This window comes from Leuciscus leuciscus (genome assembly GCF_965113295.1).
Source record: "Leuciscus leuciscus genome assembly, chromosome: 7".
Lineage (NCBI taxonomy): Eukaryota > Metazoa > Chordata > Actinopteri > Cypriniformes > Leuciscidae > Leuciscus > Leuciscus leuciscus.
The window spans coordinates 41,813,547-41,841,427 of NC_138731.1; the positions used below are offsets into that span (position 1 = coordinate 41,813,547).

Genomic DNA, 27,881 nt, shown 5'->3' on the forward strand with positions numbered 1-27,881 from the left:
TTTTTTTGTATAAATAAAATGCAAAATCATGTCCCAGTTAAACTTAATGTTGTTACATTTTGTTGTAACAATGTTGTTACAAGTTGTTATATTTAAGGCTATATATATGTTAATGTTCTTTTTATTTAAATCACATATAAAATCTCAAGTTTGTGTTTTTAAGCATTTTTACATGTATTCCAAAATAATATAACAATAATAAGTGTGAACTAATGTTCATCTGTTTTTTTTAATAGTCCAATTATTTTCATCAGTCATCAAACTTGGTAAACACTGTCACAGACATGATGTACTAAGCTGATTGTTCACAACAAAAAAAAAAAAAAAGGGAAAAAGAGGCGGGGTTTATCGCACGAACCAATGATATTCAACCATAGCACGATGGAGGTATTGCCTCCTCTCATGTGACTCTCCCCCATTTATTCTCAATTTACCCCCACTAAACCCAGCGCACAAGGGATTAAACTCAATGGATCAGAGGAGGCATGAGAGACGCGGACTCCCGCTGTAACTTCACCTGCTGCTGTCACTGTTGGACACTTCCTTTTTTTAAAAACAAGTGATTTATACACTTTCTAATGTCACATTTTGTAATATTTGCGTTGTTTTATTTTTGTAAAATGGGTTATTTTCTCATCCATTTTTTTGAGGAGGCACTGCCTTCCCTTGCCTCCTCGGAGGAAACTGATATAATAACAACAGTCAAAGGTCACCCATGTTGGTTTGGATGTAATATCACACTCTAAATGGTTAAAACAGCTTTTATAGTGGACACCAGCATCAGATGGTTAAAGAGTTGTTTATCTGGAACAGAAAATTAAACTGTTTCAATTCTGCCCTGAGTTCAAGCACTACAAATGACACAGATTTAGGGTAATTTCCATTTGGGTGCTCTTGAGGGCAGAGCACTTGAAGAGAGAAGAGATTTACTTGTTGCATACTGTTTTAAAACATGAGTAGACATACAGCATACTGTGCCGTGTGAGGGAAGCAGTATGCTAGTATTCCATTTAAAACAATGCCAAACAGTAGTATGCTACATTGTTGTCACATGACCTCACTGTGGCATAAGAATGGCATGCAATTATCATCTTGGAAATAAAAAGTTGCATTTTTTATTCAATTTTAGGCAAAAATATTGTTCGTTAAACATTTGATCAAATAAAGAGTCAAAAAAGACACATTGCAAATGCAAGGTTAAGCACATTGCATTGTGGGAAACAGTACTCTGTGCTCTGCTGTAACTGCACATTTTGGCAAAACAGATATTGCATACAGAAAGCGGCAGCTGTAGCCTGACGTTAGTGTTTTGAAATGTTTATTTATTTGTGTGTACATAATGAAAAATATTGCATCATTATCAATGCTTGTCTTAATGCTCAATTAACACTTGATGTAGTCATATCAAAACATTTCTTATAAAGTGCATGTATATGAAATAATAGATAAAATCAGGATTGAGCAACAGCACACCGCTCAATCTGTCATGATCTTAAAGCCACTCTGGCTTTGTCCAAGATGTCCTTTCTGATCCGTGGATAGTTGGGATGTGCGTCCAAAACCTGAGGGTGTGAGACATTCAGACAAACACAAGAAAGAAAGATGATGCAACAGGCTTTATCATATTTGCATATGAATCACAACAGTAACTGTTGCAGCAGCCTTGGTTTTTCTAAGTACTTTTCCCATTCAATTTCTCCATAGACATTTTAATAAAAAGTTCAAAACCATGAACCAAATGAAAATGCTCTGAATTATTCACAATATTTCAAGATTCAAAGCAAAAATATATTTAAAAATCCCCTCCAAAAACTTTGTAAACATGGCAAAAACTCTCCCAAATTAGAGGGAGTCTGTCTGTGATCTGTGATGCCAGAATTATTGCGTACTCACTTTATGACACACATCTATAGCATCCACGTGTCTTTTGGCCTTCAGGTAATTGAACGCAAGCTTGTAGCCTGGTAAACAAATAGGAGGCTGATGTCAATGAGGGATGTGCACACACACACACACACACACACACACACACACACACACACACACGGGAGGTGCTTTAATCTTACCTATAGTGGGGTTGGTTTGATTGCTGTACTTCCAGGCCAATTCATAATTCATGGCAGCATCTCTGAACGACTGCTCCTTCTCCATAATGTAACCCATGTACTCATACGCCTTGCAGCAGGACTATTGTAAAACAGGATATAACATCAGTCTGTTATTGGCATCAGTGTTATTCATTATTTTGGATATTCCGTTATGTCAAATGAAGAGTTTGCCTGCGAGTTGTTGTGATGTTCTAGAGGTTCAGCACACTTTAGTTTTTTTGGCCATCAGTTTAAAAACAAACACTGAAAATGCATCAAAATTAAGTGAGTTCATGCTTAAATATCTCGAAGTGAGGTAAGAAAAATTAAAACTGAATTTAAAACTGAATTCAAAGCTTATTTTTCTTATCCTATTGGCAGATATTTTTTCTTGTTTTCAGCAAAAACTCACCTAATTTTGATTATTTTTCAGAAAATAAGACTTGATGTCTTACGTCATGGAGCATCTCAAATAAATGTGTCTTGATTTAAGAATGTTTAGATATTTATACTGGTAGACAAGACAAAAAAAAGATTTGTGCAGTGAAAAGATTTATTTTCTATATTTATATCTAAAAAGAGTCATTTTTTACCACACACTTTTATTGTTTTTCAGTTGAATTTCTGGAAAAAAATTATATATACCATGACTGTGCTAAAAAAAAAAAAATCCGGCACCTTGTTATGGCGTAGGCACCTCTTCAGTAGCTCTCCAGCCATGTCATATTTTCCCGACTGGATGTAGATGTCGGCCAGGAGTAGCCAGCTCTTTTCAAACTCATCCGCATCAATGATGTTCCAGTTCATCTTGGCGATGCGTTTGAGCTGATTCCGGGCTCGAGGGGTTTGCTTCAGGATCATGTAGGCAGTGGCCATGGCCAGCAGCGCAGGAACATGATCTTTCTGCACAGAACACACACATTTCCTGGGGTAGGTGAGTGAATGAAGGAAAAGGGTTCACCTTACAGGTCAAACTCGAAAAATTAGAATATCGTGCAAAAGTTCATGTATTTCAGTAATTCAAAATAAAAGGTGAAACTAATATATTAAGTAAATATAACTATATACATATGCATGATTATACTTTTCAGAGGGCCGACAGTTCTGTATTTAAAATCCTATTTTTTTTACTGATTTCATGTAATATTCAAATTTTCTGAGATTTTGAATTTGGGGTTTTCATAAGCTGTAAGCCATAATCATCAAAATTATGACATTTCTTAGGGGCCATTCACACAGAACACGTTTTTGCACTGAAAAACACAAGTAGAAAGTTCAAAAGAACAGTTTTTGCTGTATTTGAAATAGACATATTTTATCTTTACTGTGACTTTTGGTCAATAAATGCTTCCTTCCTAACGCTAGACAGTTCGTACAGATAAAATGAAATTCCTGGACTTTCAAGGACTTTAAGCACTACTTTCTTGGTTTTCAAGGACTGAGATCTCACTTATCAAACAATATCTTTATTATATTTTAAGTTCTAAAAAAGGTAAATAGATAAGTAAAAATAATCTAATAATACAAAATGGTACAAATAATAAAGTGCAGCACATGCAATGACTGTGGAAACTTTAATCATTGAAAGGATACTATGACAAAGATATGGCTTTCCTTATTCAAACTGATTTAATTCAATGAATATATGATTGACCTGAAGAATGAAAGCTGTAACATATACTTGGATATTTATATGAGCAATATCACGCTCATAGCCATGTAAAATGGATCTATATCTGTATTAGACAGGCTACAGCATTCATTTTGTGTGAAAATTAAAATTAAACACAAATTTTACGGTCTTTCAATAATTCAAGCACTTTTCGTGTACCTTTTCTTCAATATGGCTGATTTCAAGGGTTTTTCAGGACTTGTATTTTGAAAAGTAAAAATCAAGTACTTCAAGCACCTTGTACAAACACTTAGGTCGTGTGTCCACCTAAGCGTTTTTTCACGTGGCTGGCGTATTTTTTCAATTGTTTTCAATGTGAGCGTCGCATTTTTAAAATGCCATGAGCGTAATGAGGCGCTCAGTGTCTTTTTTACGCTGAAGCGATGAGCGTTCTGCGTTTTTTACAGGTCGCCGAGAGTTGAAGAATGTTCAACTTTGGGTAAAATGCAGCGCTGTCACTTTTTACCCAACCATCCAATCACAGTGGAGGAGGGGCGGGACAAAAACCACACTGACCAACCGCCACATTCTGCTTCTAAAATTTAAACAGACAACAACAACAAGCATAATAACGGACCAAAATAATTTAAAACAAGAGCCAGAGAAAATATGTTACATTGTATCGACATTTTAATATAGAATCAACACAGAAACAAAATATGTGTGAAATTAGATACTAGTAACACTTTCGCGGATAATCCGTATCATAACAAGCAAAGCGTCTCAACTGAAAAAAATGCTGCGCTGCCAAAACGCTCTCAAGCGCCCATAGCTAGGCGTTTTCAGAAGAGCGCCTAGCGTTTTCAGCTGGCTAAAAACGCTTTGGTGGACACACAGCCTTAGTGTAAGTTTGCCTTGAAGGTGTGATTCATGCATATACAAAAGGGCTGTGCTTGTGTGGGTCTGTGTATTCAACATCTGTCATGTGATGCCCACACACCTCACTGTTTGCGGTCTCGATGAAGACGTTGAGAGCTCTTTCCACATTGGCTTTCTGCTTGGTGGCCAGATAGCAGTAGTTCTCCAGGATGCGCAGCTGAACGTGTCCCGCTGGGGTTTGTGGCTTCAGCTCCTTTAAGAGCTTCTCCGCTGTTCTCACGGCAAGCTGCTCGGACTCCTGCTTCTCTGTAGAGTTCCTGAACTCGAACAAATGAAATGCATCATCAGTAAGACTGAATAAAACTCGTTAACAGCTTATGCAGAATAAAAGATATATGGGTGAAGTGAAGATGGTCTGAGGCACCTGGTATTAAGATCACCGTTTTCACTTGGCAGGAACATGCATCTCAAATGCATCTCCTGTGACACTTGTGGACGTTTCGAGTGGAATACTCATTGTTAATTTATTTAAGCAGCCGTTTTAAACGGGTAATTCACCGCTGGGAAAGTGGGCTTTCAATAAAACTTGTCTGCCTATGCTATAGAAAGGCAAAAAAATAATAATTTTTAAATCAGTGCTACCCGACTCTATTCCCTTTTACAAAATAGGTTAGAAAACCCATAATGCACTGGTCCTGTTGCCTTCCAAGGCCCCCAGTCTGATTCTACTGGATAGGCTTGACCAGAGTCAAATAGTGCCTTGCTTGAGTAGGAAACACTTCTTAGCAAACGTTTAGTCATAATGGTGTCAATTTGTATTGTGTACATATCCTACCAACATTGTAACAAAACAAAGCGTGTTAAAATTAATTCGAGTTACACTTTAACTGATCTCTGTAACTGCATGTTGCCATATAAGGAAAACTAGTGATGTTAAACGTGACAATGAACAAGTTTCCAAATCTGAGATCAGTGTTTTTTTTATTTTTTTATATATAACTGGCAAAGCTTTAAACTCTTGTTTTAGAGCAATGAATGATTGACAGATAAGTAGGTGGTCTTTCCTTGCTGTCGAGAACGCATTGAGACAGACTAGTGCTTTCAATACAAATGCGATGAAGTCAAAATTATATAGGCATATTTAAAACATATATTAATAACAATAATAAATAATAAATAAAAACAGAGTTAAAATTGAAAATATAAATTATTAATAAATAAATGAATAAAAACAATAACAGTATAATAATTATACTAATAACACTGCTGCCTAAAAATGTAGCTTGACGGACCCCATTTACCTGTATTTAGCACTGACAACTTGTGATTAACAGATGTTTACAGTGTAAACACATTCTGAGTCAGTGTGGTCAAGTCCGCAGATTTCCCATGGAGTTAGACAACTTTTATGCCGTTACCCAAGGTTCATTTAAAAAATTTTCTGTGAGCTGATTTGGACTGAGATCCAGTCGTAACTGAAATGGACCAAAGTGAGATCTGAGCCCACTTTCACAAGCTAAAGAGTGTGTATATAAAAACTCAATAAATGTTGGACCCACCCCATGTCTCCGTCCAGGTTCTCGAACACCTCTCCTCCAATGGTCTCATTGTCAGGGTTGAGGCAAATCTCAATCATGTTGTACACTGCATTCTGGCCCCAGTCGTTGTCCTTCCGGGCTTTGTTAAAGTGGCGCAACCCATCGTTCGGTTCACCGGTGTACCTTTAAGAAGCAGAAGATCAATATTCAAAAAAAAAAGAGAATTAGGGTGAATTCAGGTTGATTGGGAAACTTTTGCCATTGAGATGATGGTGTAAAACTGTCCAAATCAACCTGAATTAATTTGGCTTGATGAACAATAGTGGATAAAAAGAACATAATTCTTATTATATTTAATTCAGCAACTAAAAGCTAAGGTTGTTGTAATAAACGTATCAAAGGTGTATGACTAATCAGACTCAGGTACTCCAGAGAAATAATTCCCAAATGTTTTTGTCAGTGAAATACTGTGAAATATTATTACATTTGAATATTACTTGTGTGGAAACCATGGATACATTTATTCAGGATTCTTTGATGAATAGAAAGTTCAAAAGAATAGCATTTATTTCAAATAGAAATCTTTTGTAACATTAACAATAAACGTACTACATTTTTGATTAATTTAACCCTTATGTTGTGTTCAGGTCATTTTGACCTGGAGAGGATTTTCTTTTTCCTGAACATGTTAGTTAATGTTATTGCATTGGACTAAAACTTACTGACTTTACTCACACGGTATAATTACTTCCCAATTTTTTTTACTTCCCAAACTTTTCCACCTTGTTACAGGGTTTTTAAAACGGCATTATGGTTAAATGCATATTTTCTGAATAAAAGTATTCATTTCTTTAAAAAATTGACCCCAACTAACCCCAGACTTTTGAACAGTATATAACACCGTCTCCTTTGCCAAAATATTTACTTACCCCTGAGATTTTAAGTTAATATTTCAATAATTTAACAGCAAATTCACATGTTCATGATTTATTTTAATTATTTATTTTATTTAATTTTAAAATGTCATGTTTTCATTTATTAGTTCATCAACTCATGAACCCCTTCGTGAACCCCAGTTTGGGATTACCATCATCATAAAGTGTTACCCCAGGCCCTCTATTTTCTAATTTTATAATCTTACCAAAGGTAGAGCCCTTTGCAGTAGTTGTATCCAGGCTCAAACTTGGCCCTCGATGAGTGTTTCTCTGCCATCTCGAGGAATCTGGGAACCTCCTCCAGTTTGCCGGCTCTGCGCAGCAGATCAATGAGGCGGGATAGCGTTGGGTAGTTGTCTGGGGGAAGAGATCAAATGAGTTCATTAGAGCTTCCTGGCTTCTTGGGTTTCCTCTGCGGTTCTTATGAGTGTGTGGAGGGAAAGCTGAGGGGCCGCTGCAAAAATGGCGTAACCGTTTGAAAACGCAGGAGATGAATGACACACCTGGTTTCTTCTCCAAGAGCTGCTGGAAGTGAAATACAGCCTGTTCATAGTCTTGCTTCCGGAACATGAGGTCTGCCATCATCTAACAACCAACACGGAGAAGACACTATCATCAAATGCCAAAACTACCGAAACTATAAAAAAGTTTGAAAATGATAAAAGAGCTGTGGATATGAATATGAATGTTTTGGTGTAAAAAAGAAATTAACAGAACTGAACTTTAAAACAAAAACTTTTTGGATTTTTTTTGTCTTATGGCATCTTTAGAAAGATTTGCATAAATTTCTCTATAGAGAAAACAAATAAGAAATTTCCCTCCGGAACTCTACACAACTCAAGATGTTTATTCTGCCTCTGGATGCTTCTGATTGGTCCACAGTGGTGAGGTTATGAGAGAGGGCTATCTGCTTAGGGAAACTGACCAGTGTGGCGGACTCGTTGACCGGATCGTTCTTCAGAATGGCACTGCACTGCTGTTGACAGGCCTCGACATCATCCAGGGTCAGATACAGCTGAGCCAACTCCAGCATCACCTGATTAAACACACATTTACTCTCACAGCCGTTCAAGAGGGACACTGAAACGTGCTTTTGAAAACAATCATTATATTCTAGGTTTCAAAAGTCTGTTTCGCATTTTTTTATGCAGTAATGCATGCATTTAAAAAAAACAAACAAAAAAAAAACACTGAACATAATTTATTAACTTGCCAATTAAAAAGAAAGAAAGAAAGAAAAACTGCAAAACCATGTAGAGCGCAAGGCAAATGTCCTCGAGACATTCTGGGAATTCTCAGTCCATTATTCATAAACCATAAAACAGTGTGCTGCCAATTACACATTACCAGCCACATTTGACTGATGTTTCTCATGATCTCAAAAACATTATAGATTGAAAAATTGGAAAAAATTGTTTTGTAGACAAATATAAATTGTGCTAAAGTGGGATTAAAAAAAAGAAAAACAAAACTAAAATATTATTTATTTATTTATTACATATAATAATACAAAAAATGTAATAACTACCCATAATATAAAAAATAAATAAACAGTAAATAAATAAATAACATTATTTGTAATATCATTTTGGTGTTTAATGTAGTTGATTAAAACAAAACTGAATTAGCAACTTTCATTTGTAATTCCTTGGATTATCGAACAATATTATATATAAAAAAATTAAAAAAAAAAAAATATTTTGCAAATACCATAAAAAAGCACCTTTTTAACATGGTCTATGTGGTGATTGATTGGTGATGGTTTGCAGTGCAAATGTAGGCCTGTGCCGTCTTCAAATGCAGCACCACACACACACACACGCGCGCACACACACACACTGACAGACGTCTCCAGGCTCGGCCGGACCCATCCAGCTGCAGAGGAACACACTGGACTCACTGATCCGGTGGCCACACTGACCTTGCTGTCACTTTCACAGTACACAAGCGCCTCTTTGTAAAACTTGACGGCCCGCTCGTAGCCGCGCTGGCTGCTGCAGTGTTTGGCGATCTCAGCACAGATCTCTGCGGCGAGCTGCTTCTGCGCGGGCACCGAGTCGGGCTGCTCCAGCTGAACACGCTTCAGAACCTTCGCCTGCACATCTCTCGCCTGAGCACCAAGCACAATTTCACAACAATTCAATCAATTGCATTGGGCATGAGATTAAAGCAACACTTCACCTCGAAATTGAAATTCTGTCGTTATTTACTCACCTTCCAAGACCTTTTGACAGAGTTACATAGTTGAAATGTACGTGAAACATGAAATAGTAAATTTAAGAGGAGTGTTCTGATTGTAAATTGGTCTAGTGGATTTAAGGTGAGCTGTTGAAAGCTTTCAGAGCAGTGTGATTTTAGTATTTATCAATATTATTTTTATATTTTAAGTTTTTAGTAATTTTGTGATGTCCGTTCATAATTTTTATTAGTTTTTGTTTTTCTATTCTAACTTCTACATAGCTTTATTTTTATTTCAGTTTTAGTCATTTCAGTTCTTTAAAGGTATAGCGGAGGATGTTTTACTTCCTGGTGGGTAGTCTAAACTATTGGTCCTCCTAATTGTCAATCATTCTGGTGAATCAATCAAACTTTTCAAAAAGTGGAGAGGGCGGGTCTTATCTAAAATTTGGAAAGATCCTCCGCTATACCTTTAACTTAAACATATCTATTTCTTGGTGTTTCATCTAATATTTATTTTATTTCAGCTTTATTTACATTACCGAAAATGATTTGTAATAGTTCTAGTTAACAATAACAACACCGTTTCAGGAAAGGACAAGACATTCAACTCACTCTCTGTAGGGACAGTAACGCTTCGTCGTTTTTACTGACTTTGCTCTGAACCTTGGCGAGAAGCACAAGATAACGACAGTCTTCGGTAAGTAACAACAGCTCATTCACTGAAAAACAAAGACAGAAAGACGGCATTGATCGCACAAAAAGAGCAACTGCATTGTGCACTACACAAGAATTGAATTATATTAAGCTGAACCACCTTCCAATCATCAATCAAAAGTGCACACCCATGCTCTCCCATGACACACCCAAAGGACTTTTCTGACAATCCCAATTTCATTTGTCAGTTGTGTAACAGGTTGTTGAATACACACCCTCAAACAAATAATTCAGCATTTCTAAGGCATGAGAAATGCAGTAAATATAGTTAAATATCCAAGTAAAAATACCCAGCAGACAGACATGCAATATTCCTTTTTATTACTTGAACAAACATTTCATTCCTGATCAGATATCTGTGTTTGATGACTGCCAAATCTAAACAAGCTAGAATCTCTTTAAATCTAAAACAGCACTTTTTGGTCATTTTGAGATTAATGTGCTTAAAAAAAAAAAATGCAATCTGCCATTTGACAATAACTTAATTTCTGAGCTATTTCTCACCAGGATCATGTGTGAGAGCCTCTTGCAGGATTTTTTCACAGCGTTCATATTGCCTGAGCTTCATGAGCAGGTCGGCCAGGTCATAACGCAGGAAACTCTGCTGCCCGCTCTTCAGCGCAGCCTCGTAATAGTTCATTGCCTGGGAAGGGAAAGGATATATGGTGAAACTCCATAATCAAAGAAGCTAGTTTTACTCTTAACTGACAATCCCCTCCAAATAAGAGCCGTTTTTGCATTTTAAAACAGAAATACTCCTCTCAAAATGAGCAGATGTGTAACGAGCTTCCATTTTGAAAACGTCACTTACCTTTACATAGTTGTGGGTCTTGACCAGTGCTTTCCCAATCTTACTGGCCACAGCTCCATCTTTGGGGTTTTTCTTTAAGGCCTGTTCATATACTTCAATAGCCAGCTCTGGCTGTCAACAGAAAACATTATTTTCAGACACATATGTCACTGTAATGACAAAAAAAAAAAGATTAAAAAGATTATAATAATTATGCCTATATGAAAGTGAAGGACTCATCAGACATGACAGAATTTTTTGGTGAATCTCATTTAAAAAATGTTTTATTTCATTTAAATATAACAGTATTCAATATATAAAATAATTATATTCATTTGTGTAAATATTTTCATGATAATGAAGTAAATTTTCTTCCCATTCACTTTACTATAATGCAAAAAAAAAAAAAAAAAGAAATTATCCAAAAAAAAAAAAAAAAATCAAGTTATTTAGTATAATAATTTTTTATTTTTTTAATATAATCATATTTGTTGATAAAAGTGTAAAAAAAACGTAATGTAAAAAAAAAAAAAAAAAAAGATCTGGAATTTCAACGACGGTTCCATTCTTTAGATAAGGACTCACTGTTTACACTGTGAAGTAAATATTTGTGTGGTGATAGAGGCAGACATCTTACAAAAAAAAAAAAAAGAAATACATATTTGAGCTTCTAAACAAAGATCTTCACTAACACACAAATGTCAACAAAAGAATCAACAGCAAGAACCTCTCCCACCTCCTGAATGTTTATGTAGGCATCACCGAGTAACAGGAAGGTATGAGGGCTCGGCAATTTGTCCACCAAATCCCTGATGAGACAGAAACGTAAATGCGTAATGCAACAGTAATAAGACCAGCGTTTATGTATATGAGTGTTTGATGATCGTTTGCACAGCTGTATCCGAGCTTGTTGCTGAAAACTGTCAACACATGTGAATAACATTCAAGAGCTGAAGGACTCATTTTAGACACTATATAGACCTAAATAGAATACAGCGCATTAAAATGCAGGTTCAGCATTTCATTCAGTTCTCTAAATCAAATATTAAAAGATAAATACTGGTGCCTATTTTTAGGAACATGAAGATATTTGCAAAACCTCCCAAAATATAATTATATATATATATATATATATATATATATATATATATATATATATATATATATATATATACACTGTATATATATGTACAGTACAGGCCAAAAGTTTGGAAACATTACTATTTTTAATGTTTTTGATGTTTCTGCTCATCAAGCCTGCATTTATTTGATCAAAAATACAGAAAAAAATGAAATTTTGTGATATATTATTACAATTTAAAATAATTGGTTTTCAATTTATTATACTTTAAATTATCATTTATTTCTGTGACGCAAAGCTGAATTTTCAGGATCATTACTCCAGTCTATCACATAATCCTTTAGAAATCATTCTAATATGATGATTCATTATCAAAGTTGGAAACAGTTCTGCTGCTTAATATTTTTTCATAACCTGTGATACTTTTTTTTTAGGATACTTTGATGAATAAAAAGTAAAAAAACTAAAAAACTAAATAAAAAAAAGAAGCAAATGTTTTAAAAATAGAAATCTTTTGTAACAACAATATCCACTACTGGTCAGTAATTTGGGGTCAGTCATTTTTTTTCTTTCTTTTTTTGAAATAAATCAATACTTTTATTCAGCAAGGATGTGTTAAATTGATAAAAAGTGATAGTAAAGAAGATTTATATTATTAGAAAATATTTTTTTATTTTGAATAAATGCAGTTCTTTTTAACCTTTTATTCATCAAATATATTAAGCAGCAGAACTGTGTCCAACACTCATAATAAATCAGAATATTAGAATGATTTCTAAAGGATCATGTGATAGTCTGGAGTAATGATCCTGAAAATTCAGCTTTGCATCACCGAAATAAATGATAATTTAAAGTATAATAAATAGAAAACCAATTATTTTAAATTGTAATAATATATCACAATATTACATTTTTTTTCTGTATTTTTGATCAAATAAATGCAGGCTTGATGAGCAGAAGAAACTTCTTTCAAAAACATTAAAAATAGTAATGTTTCCAAACTTTTGGCCTGTATTGTATGTATATGTATATGTATATAATACATTCATTATTCTGATGAATTAGCTATGTTCAAGAGATATTAGGGGGGAAAATGTGACCTGGACATGATTCAATGATATTCACCTATATGCTGAGAAAAACATATTCTTGTAAGCTCTAATACATGTAGTGAATATGAGGAGAACATGTGACAAATGTTCAGGCGTTACCTATAGCAGCTCACGTAAAGCCGTTTCTCTTTCCTGTGGTTCAGGTAGATGTCTGCCATTTTTTCTTTGGCCTGTACATAGTATGGCTGCTCTGGCGTGATGTTTCTGAGCATGCTCAGTGCCAGTTCAGTGTCTCCTCGCATCAGCGCGAGGTCTGCATTGGCGATAGTGACCCGAAGCTCCTCTGGAGTGCCCGTAAACTCATTAATGGCATCTTGCATCACTTTAGCTGCCTCGTGCTGGAAGTCAAAACTACTTTTAATCCTCAAAACAAGGCACTAGTAAAATAATATACATTTTTACTGACAAATGTACATGTACAAAAGACATCATTTGAAAAACACAATTTTTCTTCTGTAAACAGATGTAAAGTTCAATTCAATTCAATTCACATTTATTTGTATAGTGCTTTTCACAATACAAATTGTTTCAAAGCAGCTTTACAGAAAAAGCATGTCTACATTACAATTTAGAGTGATCTTTTATAAGACGTGACTGTGTCCAAGTTTATGTATTTCAGAAATGTACATATATACAAATCACACAGTTAGCTAATAATGTATTCATTTAAACAATGTATTAATTTAAGGCAGAAACAATGAGCTCATTAAAGCAATGAATGTTTAACTTTAACATGTTTGTTAAAGGCACACTATGCAGTTTCCGTTTTTTTCTCAAACAGCGCCCCCTAGAGTCGCTGTGGAGTACTTGTATTTAACGTTACTGTGGTAAATACCAATTTGCCAAAACCAGCTGTTATATTAAGGTACAAATCTTGCATAGTGTGCCTTTAACAAATGATTAGAATATATAGAAAAATATAGCATTGGTGCAAAGTTGTCCACTAACCTGTTCTCCATTGAGCCACAGAGCCTCAGCTAGTTCCAGGAACACAGATACGCAGTCGGCCGCGTTGAGCTCAACTCTCTTACTCTGTCTTTTGGCTGAAGAGCCTGCTCTCTTCACAGCGCACAGACTCATGGCCATCTGCAACGTCTGAATGGCCTCCTGAAGCTGCCCCATCTTCCTCTGAGCCTGAGCCTTTATCAGGTGATACAGAGGATGCTCGCGGATCTAAGAAAAATAGACTATACATATTCAGTCCCATCAAATCCAATGATAAATTTAAGCAGGTTTGACTATGCACTAAGAGAGTCCAATATGGCTGGCAGTGGTGATGTGTCACCTCAAAGTTGTGGCTGAGGCAGAGTTCCAGAGATTGGGAGGAGAGCTTGAAGTTGCCCTGCATGAGATGTATCTGAGCCATGAGGAGATGGGCATCAGCATGAGCCGGGTTCTGATCCAGACAATGTTGAAGGCTGCTGTGGGCCGCCTCCATATCTCCTGCAGGAGGACAACTCGGCTTAGCTGGATGATGACATCACTGTTTTCTGGACTCATTTCATAATCGATGTACTTTACACAGTTACTGAACCGAAATGAATCAACACTGAACTGATTTCAGCTGAATGACGACCGTTTACTATTGTTGGTTTAGAGCTGCTTAACAGCAGAATTGAATTCTGTTTGCATCATTGAATCATTGAATTTTATTTTCCTGTTATTAATGTGAAGCTGCTTTGAAAAATGTATTGTATAAAGTGCTATATAAATGAAGGTTACTTGACTTGACAACATATGAAGAGAGCACAAGCCTGACTGACTTGGTGAATTGACCAAAAAAGGAAACAAATAATCATATTTTGCATGAAGAACAGTTATTAAGCTGATTTTTAGGACCATTTTTGCATTGTAACATTATTATTTGAATGGTAAAAGTATTAAAACAATTTTTACAGGTTAGATTTTTTTTTTACTTTTTTTAGTAAATTAAAAATTAAAATTACTGTAACAGTTATTATTCAATTTAAATTAACCAGCAAGTAAAACAAATGATGGATAAAACACTTTGCAATTTGTGTATATGATTTTTTTTTCTTTATTATAATGATACTTTCAAGGATTATTTGCTTATTTGTCATGAAATAATAACGTCAAAATGACATTAAAAAAACATTTTGTTAAGTGAAATAAAATAAACGTTAAATGAAAAATACTTAAAGCTAATTTATTTTAGCTAGCTGCCAAAGCAAAATGTCTTTCCATTTAGTTTAACTTGTACTAAAATAACTAAAATTAAAAAAACTGAAATTAAAAATTATAAAAATATATATACACATATTTAAAAAACCAAAACTATGATTTTATTTATTTATGTATTTATGTATTTATGTATTTATGTATTTATATATATATATATATATATATATATATATATATATATATATATATATATATATATATATATAAAAGCTATAACAGTATTTCAAAGATAATAAAATATCTGCCAGGAAGTGAAAAGCTTGAGAGATACACCCAATTAGATTCAATCCAACAATGTCATGACATTTGATTTCAGCTTGTAAAATAAAAGAAACCAATAAAATCAGACTTCTCAGAAAATCTCAATCAGACATGCACACACCTGACTGAAATCGGACTTTGGCCATTAGAAAGCCGGCCTGCAGCAGACCAGGGACTACCTTCACCACTGTGTCCAGCACAGACGCGCAGTGCAGCAGCTGAGGTGCAGGAGGCTGACCTGGAGCTGGAGGCTGCAGAGAGAACAACATCAGCCAACAAACTACAACAGGAACGAATGAAGGCTATTCTGTCCGATCACTAGGGTGTTGCTAAGCATGTTAAGGGTGGTTGCTATTGCCTGTTCTGATTGGTTGACAGGCAATTAATAGAAATCTCAGGGTGTTTGGTATTGCTTTGCAAGGTAGTTGCTAAAGAGCTACTAGAGTGTTCTGACGGCTTGCTAGGCAGCGCATGGGAGGGAAGACCTTGGCGGGAGACAGTGCCAAGTATTCCTTGGCGATCTCCAGCAGGAAGTCGGGGTTGAGCTTCTCAAAGTACTCGACGCTGAGAGGAAGACCCTGCAGGGCGGAGAAATGTGTGTCCACTGTGTCGTTTAACAAGTTGGTCGCCTCGTCTGGGGGCCGCCGCTTTTTCACAGCCAACAGCGCTCGCAGATACAGCAACTCCTAACACACACAAACACACGTTAAACAAACCTTAAAATATCTACTTATCATGTGCTGTAATATGTCATGTGCTAAATAATCGGTTCACTAATGTCTTGTGCGGTTTAATTCCTCAGTTAAAGCTCAAAATACTCAATTCTGTTCCTCTATACAACATGGCAGCTGTTTTTTGCTAAGCAGATGTACATGTACACAAATGCTAAACTGCTCGACAAGGGCCTCAGTTTGTGTAAACAGGCCCGGTTACGTACTTTGGATGACTTTAACGGGTAAACAAAGCATAAGTGGATTAATAAACCAGGTCTCTGTTGAATATGAGTCAAAAGATAAACAGTCTACAAAAAACACTTTTCTTTATCTCTTATTTCATTCTGTGAAAAGAGTTCTGGAAAGAGTCTGTGCAACATTGTTCGAGAGCTCATGTTGATATTTAAAGTAAGATAGTATGTCATGTAAATGCTCTCTCACCCCTGATTTGCCAATGGACTGCTGGATCTCGGTGAGGAACTCCAGCTGCTGTTCTGCATCCTCTAAGTGTCCCTCCATGAGCTGACACCTGATGATACCTGCACAAACAACAAACCAGAAACAATGCTCTTTTCTGCTATTTTAATGCTCTTTCTAAAAATATATATGTCAGGCATCCTAGACAGAGATTTTTAGTATTATTTATATAATATTCTAGTATTTATTTATATTTTAAATTGGCTTTATTTTTTATGTTTTCAGATTTCATTTTTAATTGTAGTAATTTTGTTTTGTGCTTTTGTAAATTGTATTAGTTTTTGAATATTTCAATTTAGCTTTAATTTTTATTTCAGTTTTAGCAATTGTAGTACTTCAAACTAAATGAAATCAGCTATCTGATATTCACATTTATTTTATTTAAGATTTATTTCGATTGCCTAAAACAATCCTTGATAGTTTCGGGTTCCTACACATTTTCCATTCTAAAACTCGATACTGAAGGGTTACAAATTTTAAGAATCTATTTTAAATATGTTTTAGATCTGTTGATCCTATTTCCTTACATAACATCACATAAAAAACTAAGATGAACTATACTGTATTGGGCATTCAAGGTGAACATGAGGGCATACATTTACTGATTATATTTAACAGTTTCCTTTGAAGGGGTTTTGTTAGTCTTTAATCTTCCTACTAAGAGATGAACTATGTGTGAATGTTTCATAGTCTTAGTTCTCATGACCATTTGTTGTTTATACCATTTACATTTACATTTACATTTATTCATTTAGCTGACGCTTTTGTCCAGAGCGACTTACAATTGCTATATATGTCAGAGGTCGCACGCCTCTGGAGCAACTAGGGGTTAAGTGTCTTGCTCAGGGACACATTGGTGTCTCACAGTGGATTCGAACCCGGGTCTCTCACACCAAAGGCATGTGTCTTATCCACTGCGCCACCTACCACCCACCCATTTGGGGGGTACCATTATCTCAGTTGGGGGTATTTGCCTCTATTGTCTTTAGATGATTAGATTCAGTGGTCATCCCTAAAGGCTGTGTGTAAGTTCAGCACCTTTAAGTACAGCCCACTGAATTGCCTATAAGATACCATGTACCGTTACATACTTTAGATTATGTTGGACGAAACCGCAGCCACGCTCAAATAAAGAAACTCTTCTGGTTGAACGCGATCCCAACTGTCTCCTGGTCTCTGCTTCGATAAAAGAAAACTTTCCAACAATACTTTTCCAGACTCACATTTCTAAACCTCTCTTTTCAGACCATATTTAACATAAATAGTTCATACAGAATTATTTTCAGCATTACATTTGTTATATAGTACAGTCATCTGAAAATATTCTTATTTTCTCAGGTTTTTTCATTGGTTTTCTCAAAGTGATGACATGCTTACAAAACTAAAACGCTTTATAACCTGCATATTCACCTCTGACACATCGGTTTGATACTGTATTTGTGGTTTGATGTTGAAAGTATAGAAAAAGTACAGTCTGAGTGAGATTGTTTGCTCCTTTATCTGTTGCTGGTTTGAGTGGCACACGCACATTCGATTAGTGAAGTTCAAAAGAGACTTGCTTATGGTAAAAGACAAAGAGCTTGCATAATGAAAATGTGTGCCTTGAATTTATTCAGATGTGTTTAACAATCCCTAGAGGATCACTAAACGTTTGCCATGAAAACACTCTGCTTTTATGATTAAAAATATTTTGTTGAAATTCTTAATTTTATATTTTAGAAAACTGAATAGGGTCAATAGTCTGGAAACAAATATTTTTCCATACCTATCCAGACCTGGAAATGACTCCCAAACCCCATACTTTTCCAAACTGCATAGGAACCCTGTGTTTAGAAGTTTTAATTAACACTGATCTTAGATAATCCTCTGATTAAAGTTATTAGAAGTTGAAACATTATTTAATAGATGGTTTGATTTGAACCGCTCACTTTAGTTACATGCATGTGCAAAGCATGTTCTGAGGCACAATGCGAATGCCGGATCTTGAGTGGCATTGCTTTTATGACATGATGGCAACAGATCTGCTAAAAGATATTCCGACAACTCAACATTTAAAATCTGAATAAAAATGTATTCCATTTATAGTTCATCAGTGTAAGTGTAGGCTGTTTACAATTGCCACTTTGTAAATTAATATAGAATATGCAGTCACAGATGTGCATTTATTAAATCTGTATGACTCTGAATGTGACCCATGCACTTATTTTATAGTTTATATAAGTATTAATTTATTTTTCGTTATGGCTTTCAAACTGCTCTCACCCATCAAAGCAGGGACGCTGCTCTCATCGAGAGTCATCGCTGTCTTGTACCATTTCATGGCCTCTTTCACCCTTCCCAGCAGAACCAGTTGGTAGCCCATCTCTGTGGCCAGCTCAGAGTCACCCGAGGCCTGTGTAAACGCCCGCTCCACCATCCTGTGAGTGTGCTGAAGAATCTTCTCAGCTCTTCCACACTGCAGAGTGATCAAATATTCACAATATCACTTATTTTTATCCTACAGGAACTTTTCACAAAATGACTTATTTCCCATTGAATCCTATTGTACATTGATTATTGTTTTACTTCTACACATGCCAGATGTCAGAAGGTCATTGTGAATCGTTTAATTGTCATTGTGAATCGTTTCATGTCTTTTCTCCTTAGATGTCTCTCTAATGTCATATATATAGGAGTGAATCACATTTATATGAAGTTTATATATCACAGCGTGTGGCAAAAGCCAGCTGGTGTGTGATTCAAAGGATTCTAACATTCAAGTGAAAATGAATCTTAAGTGGTGATGACTTTAATCTGTTTGTGTAGTTGAGTGTCCTTGGAGGATCTGAGTATTACCACTCGAGTGAACGCTAAAGACATCCTGTAGAAGAGCTCCGGATTGTTCAGTTCTTGAATGTCCAGATTACTGATCAGATTTGATAGTTGGTTTACAGACTGTAAAAAGAGAAAGAAAATGAATGAGAATCATAAAAAAATAAAATAAAATAAAAACATGCACTACTGGGAAGGCAAGATGTTTGAATCTTACCGACCCACAAAGGCTACATTTATTTGATGAAAAATACAGTCAAATCAGTACTACTGTGAAATATTGTTACAATTTAAAATAACTGTTTTCTATTTGAATATATTTTAAATATGTAATTTATTCCTGTGATGCAAAGCTGAATTTTCAGCATCATTACTCCTGTCTTCAGTGTCACATGATCCTTCAGAAATCATTATAATATGCTGAATTGTGCTGCTAAATATCATGTGAAATCCATGAAACATCATGTTTTTAGGATTTGTTGATGAATAGAAACAGAACAGAAGAACAAAAGATCAGCATTTACTTGAAATAGAAAACTTTAGTTAAATTATTTTTGTGTTTTTACGGTCACTTTTTATTTATTGCCTTCTTGTCGAATAAAAGTACATTATCATGTAATCATTTCTTTCTTCTTTTCTTTTTTTAAATCTAACTGACCCAAAACATTTGATTATAATGTATTTCCTAATGCATAATCAAATTCACAAAATATGGTTCACAAATGAAATGGTTCATACGGTATATAAACAAATGTTGACTGATTTATCGTTTACAAATTTAAATGTTAAATCTGCATTTGTAAAATCACACATTCGTGATCACCTTAATTTAAATCATACCTCAGTATGTATCCGTCTCTTCTTTCCTCTTTCTCTTTAATTTTTCCAACCACATTCAAGCACAAACCTACATTAAACACTTCACTAGTAGAAAGTTACAGGCCTGTCTCTCTCCTCCCATTCATAGCAAAAACACTTGAACAAGTTGTTTTCAACCAGGTATCATCTTTCCTTTCACAGAACCAGCTGGACTATAACCAATCAGGTTTTACTCAAACCGAGGCTGCTTTGCTGTCGGTTACGGAAGTTTTATGGATTGCAAAAGCTGATCCCAAATCATCAGTTCTCTCTCTGCTAGATCTGCAGCTTTCGACACTGTTAATCATCAGGCATCACTGCAACTCCACTATGCTGGTTTGAAAATGACCTCACAGGTAGGTTGTACAAGGTTGCCTGGAGAGGGGAGGCATCCAGAACACATCGCCTGATCACCGGGGTACCTCAGGTCTCAGTTCTCGGACCTCTCCTCTTCTCCATATACACTACATCACTTGGACCCATTATACAGGCTCATGGTTTCTCCTACCATTGCTATGCTGATGACACACAGCTCTACTTTTCATTTCAACCAGACGATCCCATGGTATCTGCACGGATCTCAGACTGCCTGGCGGACTTCTCGGCATGGATGAAAGAACATCACCTACAACTCATCCGAGCAAAGACAGAGTTTCTCATCTTCCCAGAAACCCTGACAGTACAGCACAACTTTATCATCCAGCTAGGTTCATCAACAAAAATCCCATCAAGTTCGGACAAGAACCAGCTGACCTTCAAAGACCACAGCACGATCATGCAGGTTTGCACTGTACAACATCAGAAAGATCAGGCTCTTCTTAAAGGAGCTCTTAGCGATGTTGGGTGACGTCACTTCTTGTTGACGTTCGAAGTATTGTTAAACAAAACGGAGGATAGCTCGACCCTCCCTCCTCCTCATCCCTTCTGTGCTTCCTGATACAGGCTTTTCCAATGTAAATTTGGGACCTCGCGAGTTCCTTCTCCTTTTCCCTCTTCTTTGCTATTTGTTCATCAGAACGTCGTCTCTTTGGTCGTGTGTCGGCCATATCAAAATTCAAGAGAATATAATTCTAACGCTAGTCGTTGTCTAGGTAGGACATCTCTCCTCTAGCTAACTTCCCTCTTCATGCTTCTCTCTCCTCCACCCGCCTTCATGTGCACGCGCACTAACCCCCCCACCCCCAAATCATTCTTGTCGGTTATTGGCTGGAACACTGTTTGTTATGTTTCGTGGTCCAGGCTGGGCCAGTTTGTTTTTGTTGCCGTTTGTGGAGCCTGGGCGGTCTACAGAGACCGCGTTTTTTTACAGTGTGTTCAGGGGACAGGCAGCGAACGGATAGTGAGGACATGTTTGCTGTATGTGACAAAAAATGTTTGCCCTTGTGCCCTTGATGCCCATGTCATTTCTAGGCTGGACTACTGCAATGCTCTTCTAGCTGGATTTCCAACATGTGCAATCAAACCCCTATAAATGATCCCGAATGCAGCGGCTTGACCGTGACTCTTCTGAGCAATGTGTCCTTTATGAAGGACTTAAGCCACTGATGACTAGAAAGGAACAAAATTCAAAGCAATGCTCTCTTTTTATTTGCAATCCACTGAATAGGTATTTGTGAATCATACGGAGACTATCTAAGTTCATAATAAATTACGTTTCTGGTATTTGATCTGTGTAAACACACGTATGTTAGTAATGTCATACCTCTGCGACGTCTCCTTCCCTGCAGAGAGAGTGCAGGGCCAGCATCCTCAGAGCCTCCAGGTTATTTTTATCTCGTTGGAGAAGCCTGGAAAATGCATTCATGTCTTTATATAAAGCAAATTTTATTGAACATTTAGATTTTGAATATCCGTAATAATCATTACTTTATTCTGAAATGAACACCACATTGTTAAACATCTTTAAATGTTTATTTGAGGGAACTTTTTAGTAACTCACACGCAGCATCTGCTTTATTCAGACTGATGTGCCTGTCATCTGTTTTTATTGCAGGAGAAATCCATTATATTGTTTTCATGTTACAGAAAAAAACTTTTGACAGCCATTTTTGGCATTAGAATTGTTAAGTGCAATTCATTTCTGTGAATCAGTTCAAACTGTCAATTTCAATTAATAATTTCAAAGCAAATCAGTTTGTTTATGTCACTCAAAACAATAGGTGTGGAAGTTCTTGTGTGGTATTTTCATGTATTAAGATGTTTTAATAAAAATATACGTAGGTAAGTATAGCCGTTTATTACTACTTCTTGTTATATTCAAGCATGTGTATCTGTAAGTGGTATATCTGTATATTTCTTTATATTCATGCATTTAAATGAAATTGATTAAATATCATTCTTTCGTTAATTTAGTGGAAAACAGTGTGGAAAACATGCCTTGATTATTTTAATTCTTACATTAAACATATAGATAAATCTTAAATATTTATCTAAATTTAGATCAATTTGGCTATAATGACTGTTTAGTTGAAATATTTTTCACTCAGAGGGACCATAATCACTCTTTTAAGCCATTTCAGATCAAAAACAGAGTAGCTTGACACAATCCAGCTCCACCTGAGAGAACTGGTTTTCACACAGACCCTTTGAGGTCTCGCCGTGGAGTTCATTCGTACAGCTCTTAGTGATCAGCCTAAAAGACCCTTTTATTCTGTCGCTCACTGGCTCTCATCCGACAGGGTAAGATAAACAATGATCCAGTCTCTCTGTACAGATCCGTGGAATCTCATCTAATTTCCATTCGCACTTGAATGCAGCTCACCTCTGAAAGTCTTTGAGAGCTTTTGGAGTGTATTTAAAAAGCATGAAGATTACCCGAACCATAAAAAACAACAACAACAACATGTAATAAGATGAAGATCTGCGGTGTTATGAATGGAGTCTTACCTCTGAGCGGCATCAACAGTTTGTTCCCAGTCCTGTAGAGTCAACAGCAGCTTCATCTTCTTGACCAGGGCAGGTAGAAAGGACGGGTAACTCACAATCACCTGGTTAATGGTCTCTAAAGCACCAGAATAATTCTGACGAAATTCATAATATTGTACCTGATAGAAAGACACAATTAAAACATTACAAAACATTTTGCAAAAAATATTGCATTTGTTGTACTGCCTTTAATTTATGCACAAACATTTTATTATTATTATTGTCATGAAAATAGTCACAATGTAAAAAAATCCATAATTTTTCCTAATGCATCATATAATTTCTTAAGTTTCCATTTTTATTTTGTGGTAAAATGAGAAGAGATTATGCTGAGATTCACTCTAGCATTTTTCAGGACATCAGCCACTGAATGTGAACTTTTAATTGATTCTACATATATAAAATGTATTTTAACATTAAAAAAATTACACACATCACCTTTAAGTTGTAAATCAAAAATGTGCACACATCTTGTAAGTGAACATCTATCTGTCTATTTCTGTACGCTGAATTATTAAATGGTCATCAGAAGTAGAGTTACCTTCCCCATCAGAGCAAAAATTTCACTTTTCTCCTTCAGGGCCTCGTCAAAGTATTTCCCAGACTTCTTAGCATCTTTATTCGATCGCAGATCAATCCAGCCTTTCAGAACAATTCCCTACAAAACAATGATCCCAATATTAAACAAACAGCTAAATAAGTGACAAACTTTTTTTATTTTTTTTATTTTTTTATTTTATGTCTGAATAGTTTTTAGTAATTTTTATTTCAATTTTTGTTATTTTAGTTCATCAACTTAAACTAAATAAAATTGTTGAATTAAAATACATTTTTTATATTTTATTTTATGTCAGTTAACGTTCATTTTATTTCAAGTAACAAATATGTGACCCTGGACCACAAAACCAGTCACATTGGTCAATTTTCTGAAATTGAGATGTATACCCCATACGAAAGCTGAATAAATAAGCTTTCCATTTATGTTTGCTTTATGATAGGACAAGATTTGGCCGAGATACAACTATTGAAAATCGGAATTCTGAGGGTGCAAAAAAAAATCGAAACATTGAGAAAATCTCCTTTAAAGTTGTCCATTTATGTTCATGATTGTGCTGCATCCACTCACAAAAATAAATGTTTTAAATATTTACGGTTGGCAATTTACTAAATATCTTCATGGAACATGATCTTTACTAAATATCCTAATGTTTTTTGGCATAAAAGAAAAATTGATAATTTTTACCCATACAATGTATTGTTGGCTATTGCCACAAATATACCCGTGTGACTTGTAACTGGTTTTGTGGTCCAGGGGTTTAACTTAAACCATAATTTAGTAATGTTTTATAACCACCATGACTGAATGGGCCAAATGGGCCAGAGTTATGCCACTGACCACTATGATACTGGCAACTTGATCAGTCTTTTCCCATCACGAAAAGCTCTCCCTCAGCAGAAATCTATAGGGCAGATACATTAGAAAAGTTCACCTCTTTAGAGCCGTTGGAGATCTTGATCATTCTGTCCACATACTCTTTGGCTTTGTCGTTGCGGCCCAGAAGCCACAGTAGCATGCCAGCGTAATACAGAGCTTTAGGACTCGCCGTCTTCCTCTCCTCCTTCACCCTTCCATCCAACTCCTGGATGACATCCCGGTCTGCAGGCAAGTCAAGTTTTTGTCATTATTTATTCATTATCATGTCTTTTCAACCCAGTATGCGAATATTTTCCCATGAAACACAAATGATTTTAAAAGAAACAAGATGCAATAGACCTACCCGGGTTTGGCCTTTTCTTGTGGGCATAAACCATAGCCATGAGCACACAGAGAGAGACGTCTCCTCTCGCCTTCAGTTGCTCCAGCTCCTGAATAGCATCCAACACTTGATCTGCAACAATAAAATAACAAAGGAACGCAGACGCAAAGGGTATTAGACCATTTCTCAAGACGTCAAATAAAGACAGACAAGTGTTGGGGGTTACGTGATCAGATTACTTTTTCCAAGTAACACATTGCTTTTAAATTTACAACAAAATATCTGAGTTACCTTTCAAATAAGTTTTCTTATTTATAACAGCTCTCCTGTCCCCATGTGGAGATAAATCAGGAGTAAAGGTGCAGAAGCGTATGTGTGTGTGTGAACATGATGCTTATTATAGTTCTAGACTAAATGTGAACATGCATTTACTCATCACACTTGCACAAAAACAGATTAATTATTCCTCCAAATGAATAAAAACAGTGAAATGCACACTCTGAATATTATGCAAATCTCCAATAATTAAATATGTTAAATAACACAAATATACTTTATGTATTTAATCTCACTTTATTAACCAATGCCTTTGCTGCTGACCATCGATTATTTCATATTATGCAAATCTCCAATAATTAAATATGTTAAATAACACAAATATACTTTATGTATTTAATCTCACTTTATTAACCAATGCCTTTGCTGCTGACCATCGATTATTTCATATTATGCAAATCTCCAATAATTAAATATGTTAATTTATGTATTTAATCTCACTTTATTAACCAATGTCTTTGCTGCTGACCATCGATTATTTCATATTATGCAAATCTCCAATAATTAAATATGTTAATTTATTTATTTAATCTCACTTTATTAACCAATGTCTTTGCTGCTGACCATCAATTATTTCATATTATGCAAATCTCCAATAATTAAATATGTTAAATAACACAAATATACTTTATGTATTTAATCTCACTTTATTAACCAATGTCTTTGCTGCTGACCATCGATTATTTCATTCAACCATACGAATAAGAAAAAATGACTTTAAACATAATTTGCTGAAGTAAGAGTCTGCGTCCGAAATCACATACTCTCTCAGGTAGGTAGTAGGTACTTATTTTGAATAAGTAATTACTTCACAACCGCTAATAATTATGTGCTATCTAGTATGAACGTGTGTAATATAAATGTAATCTGGACGTACTAAATTTGCCATGTTGCCCTTATAATATTACCAACCAGCGTCAGATGTATTTTTGGCTTTTACATATGTTCTAGTTTCCATATAAAAAGTAACTAAGTAACGCAATTAGCTACTTTTTTAGGGAGTAGAGCAATATTGCATTACATACTTTTAAAAGTAACTTTCCCCATCACTGAAAAAGATAGTAAACGGTGGGTTTTCCTCACCTTGCATGATCAGCCCATAAGCATGGAGGAATGTGAAGATTGGATCATGACTGAACTTCCGTTGAGCTTCACTGGAAACATCTACAACATGATTGGAGTATTTTTCCTGGCAGTAGTATAAGATCAAGGCCTGAAATTGGCAATAAATTCAGCAGGGTTAGCTGAAAATATCAGCTTACTTTAATGCAAAGCTGAAGCAATGACAATAAAACAGAACTTTGCTCAGTCCTACTGTGCATTACATTTTAATTATCCTAATATATCGACAAAGCATATATTTATTAAACACAATTTTAAAGATAAAAATCAACTTATTCAAATATTACATATAATGCACACTGCAAAGTTAATTATAAAGCATACTGTTATACATAATTTTCTAAGGCCTCTATTTTATTAACATAATCAAAACTGCTGAAAAACCCGTCGCATGTAAATGCCGCCGGTCGTCTGATTGATAGTTTAATACGCTGATTTATACAAGTAAAAGCCTCTTAATATAATTGTAAAATCTTCCCTCTTCAGCTCGTGGTTCACGTGTATTTATTCAGTGAAATCTTTAACAAAAATATATAAAGTAAATGTAGGAATAACTTTTATATCGTTAATATTTCAAGATGAACAACTTAATAATACATAAATATATATATTTTTTAAATCATTCAAATGTCAGGCTTTTGAGGAACGTATATATTTGTTCATCTCTCATTTATCATTGCATTATAGAGTAGGCTATGTTTTACCAACACACTAAAAACTACAGAGCTTTGATTTAAAAAAATTATAATATCATCTTACTAAGACATCATGTTATTGGGTGATATAGCCTAATCACAACTGATATTTATATGCATTTTACAGAATGTAAGTAGCCTTCTACACTGTTATAAAGATTGATTCATATTACAAGCAATCAGAATGTCATCTTACTTTTGTCCATATGAATAACAACACCTGCTCCCAATTTCATATTTTTGCTCAGTTTGGGAATAAAACTGAGGAGTTTTTTCCTTTTTCGAGTAACTTAAGAGCTCCATATTCTCTATCAAGATATATGAGCCATAACAGACTGATGCATCAAATATTATACAAAACACATTTTGCCTAAAGGCTCAATAAACTGTTCCAATAAAACTATAATTTTCTGACTATTATTTCATATCAGGCTTTTTCTTTTCTTTTTTTCTAATCAAAATGTATGAAACAAATGCTTCAGTGAGAATGTTGTTTTAATTGGTATTTCTTCACCATCCCTTCTTCAAGTATTTCTACGAGTGCTATGCGACCGTATTTCATGACTTACAAGCGTGCACTCCTCGTCATCAACACCCGCCATAGTGTCACACACTGCAGCTGTCAAAACAACCAGGAAAATATACAAGAGAGATGGGATTTTTCCACAAAAATACTCTCAGAGATTCTTTCTATCCCGTTTTCGCCATCTTTGCAGTGGAGGCATCATAGTAACCAAACAAACTCCGCTGTTTCCGCTTGGAAACCGGCAGGAAGTGACGAGTGGCGTAATTCCT

At 35.4% G+C, this 27,881-nt stretch overlaps 2 protein-coding genes across 2 annotated transcripts in view; one reads left to right on the forward strand and one right to left on the reverse strand.

The window, feature by feature from the left end:
* Positions 1-27,881, forward strand: part of csrnp3 (cysteine-serine-rich nuclear protein 3) — a 264,623-nt gene that overhangs the window by 75,153 nt on the left and 161,589 nt on the right. The gene's annotated exons all lie outside the window — the stretch shown is intronic.
* Positions 1,302-27,836, reverse strand: ttc21b (tetratricopeptide repeat domain 21B). Its single transcript, XM_082174613.1, has 29 exons — positions 27,656-27,836; positions 26,353-26,482; positions 24,955-25,065; positions 24,667-24,833; positions 23,718-23,834; positions 23,138-23,295; positions 21,954-22,038; positions 19,418-19,516; positions 18,845-19,037; positions 16,547-16,644; positions 15,878-16,078; positions 15,514-15,643; positions 14,215-14,372; positions 13,878-14,102; positions 13,029-13,267; positions 11,473-11,545; positions 10,758-10,868; positions 10,451-10,589; positions 9,845-9,951; positions 8,973-9,161; positions 7,977-8,087; positions 7,555-7,636; positions 7,258-7,408; positions 6,138-6,299; positions 4,700-4,895; positions 2,766-2,990; positions 2,067-2,187; positions 1,894-1,961; positions 1,302-1,562 (listed from the first exon to the last, which is right to left on the reverse strand). Exons 1-29 carry the CDS (start codon positions 27,686-27,688, stop codon positions 1,485-1,487), a joined length of 3,957 nt encoding a protein of 1,318 aa, XP_082030739.1. The 5' UTR covers positions 27,689-27,836; the 3' UTR covers positions 1,302-1,484.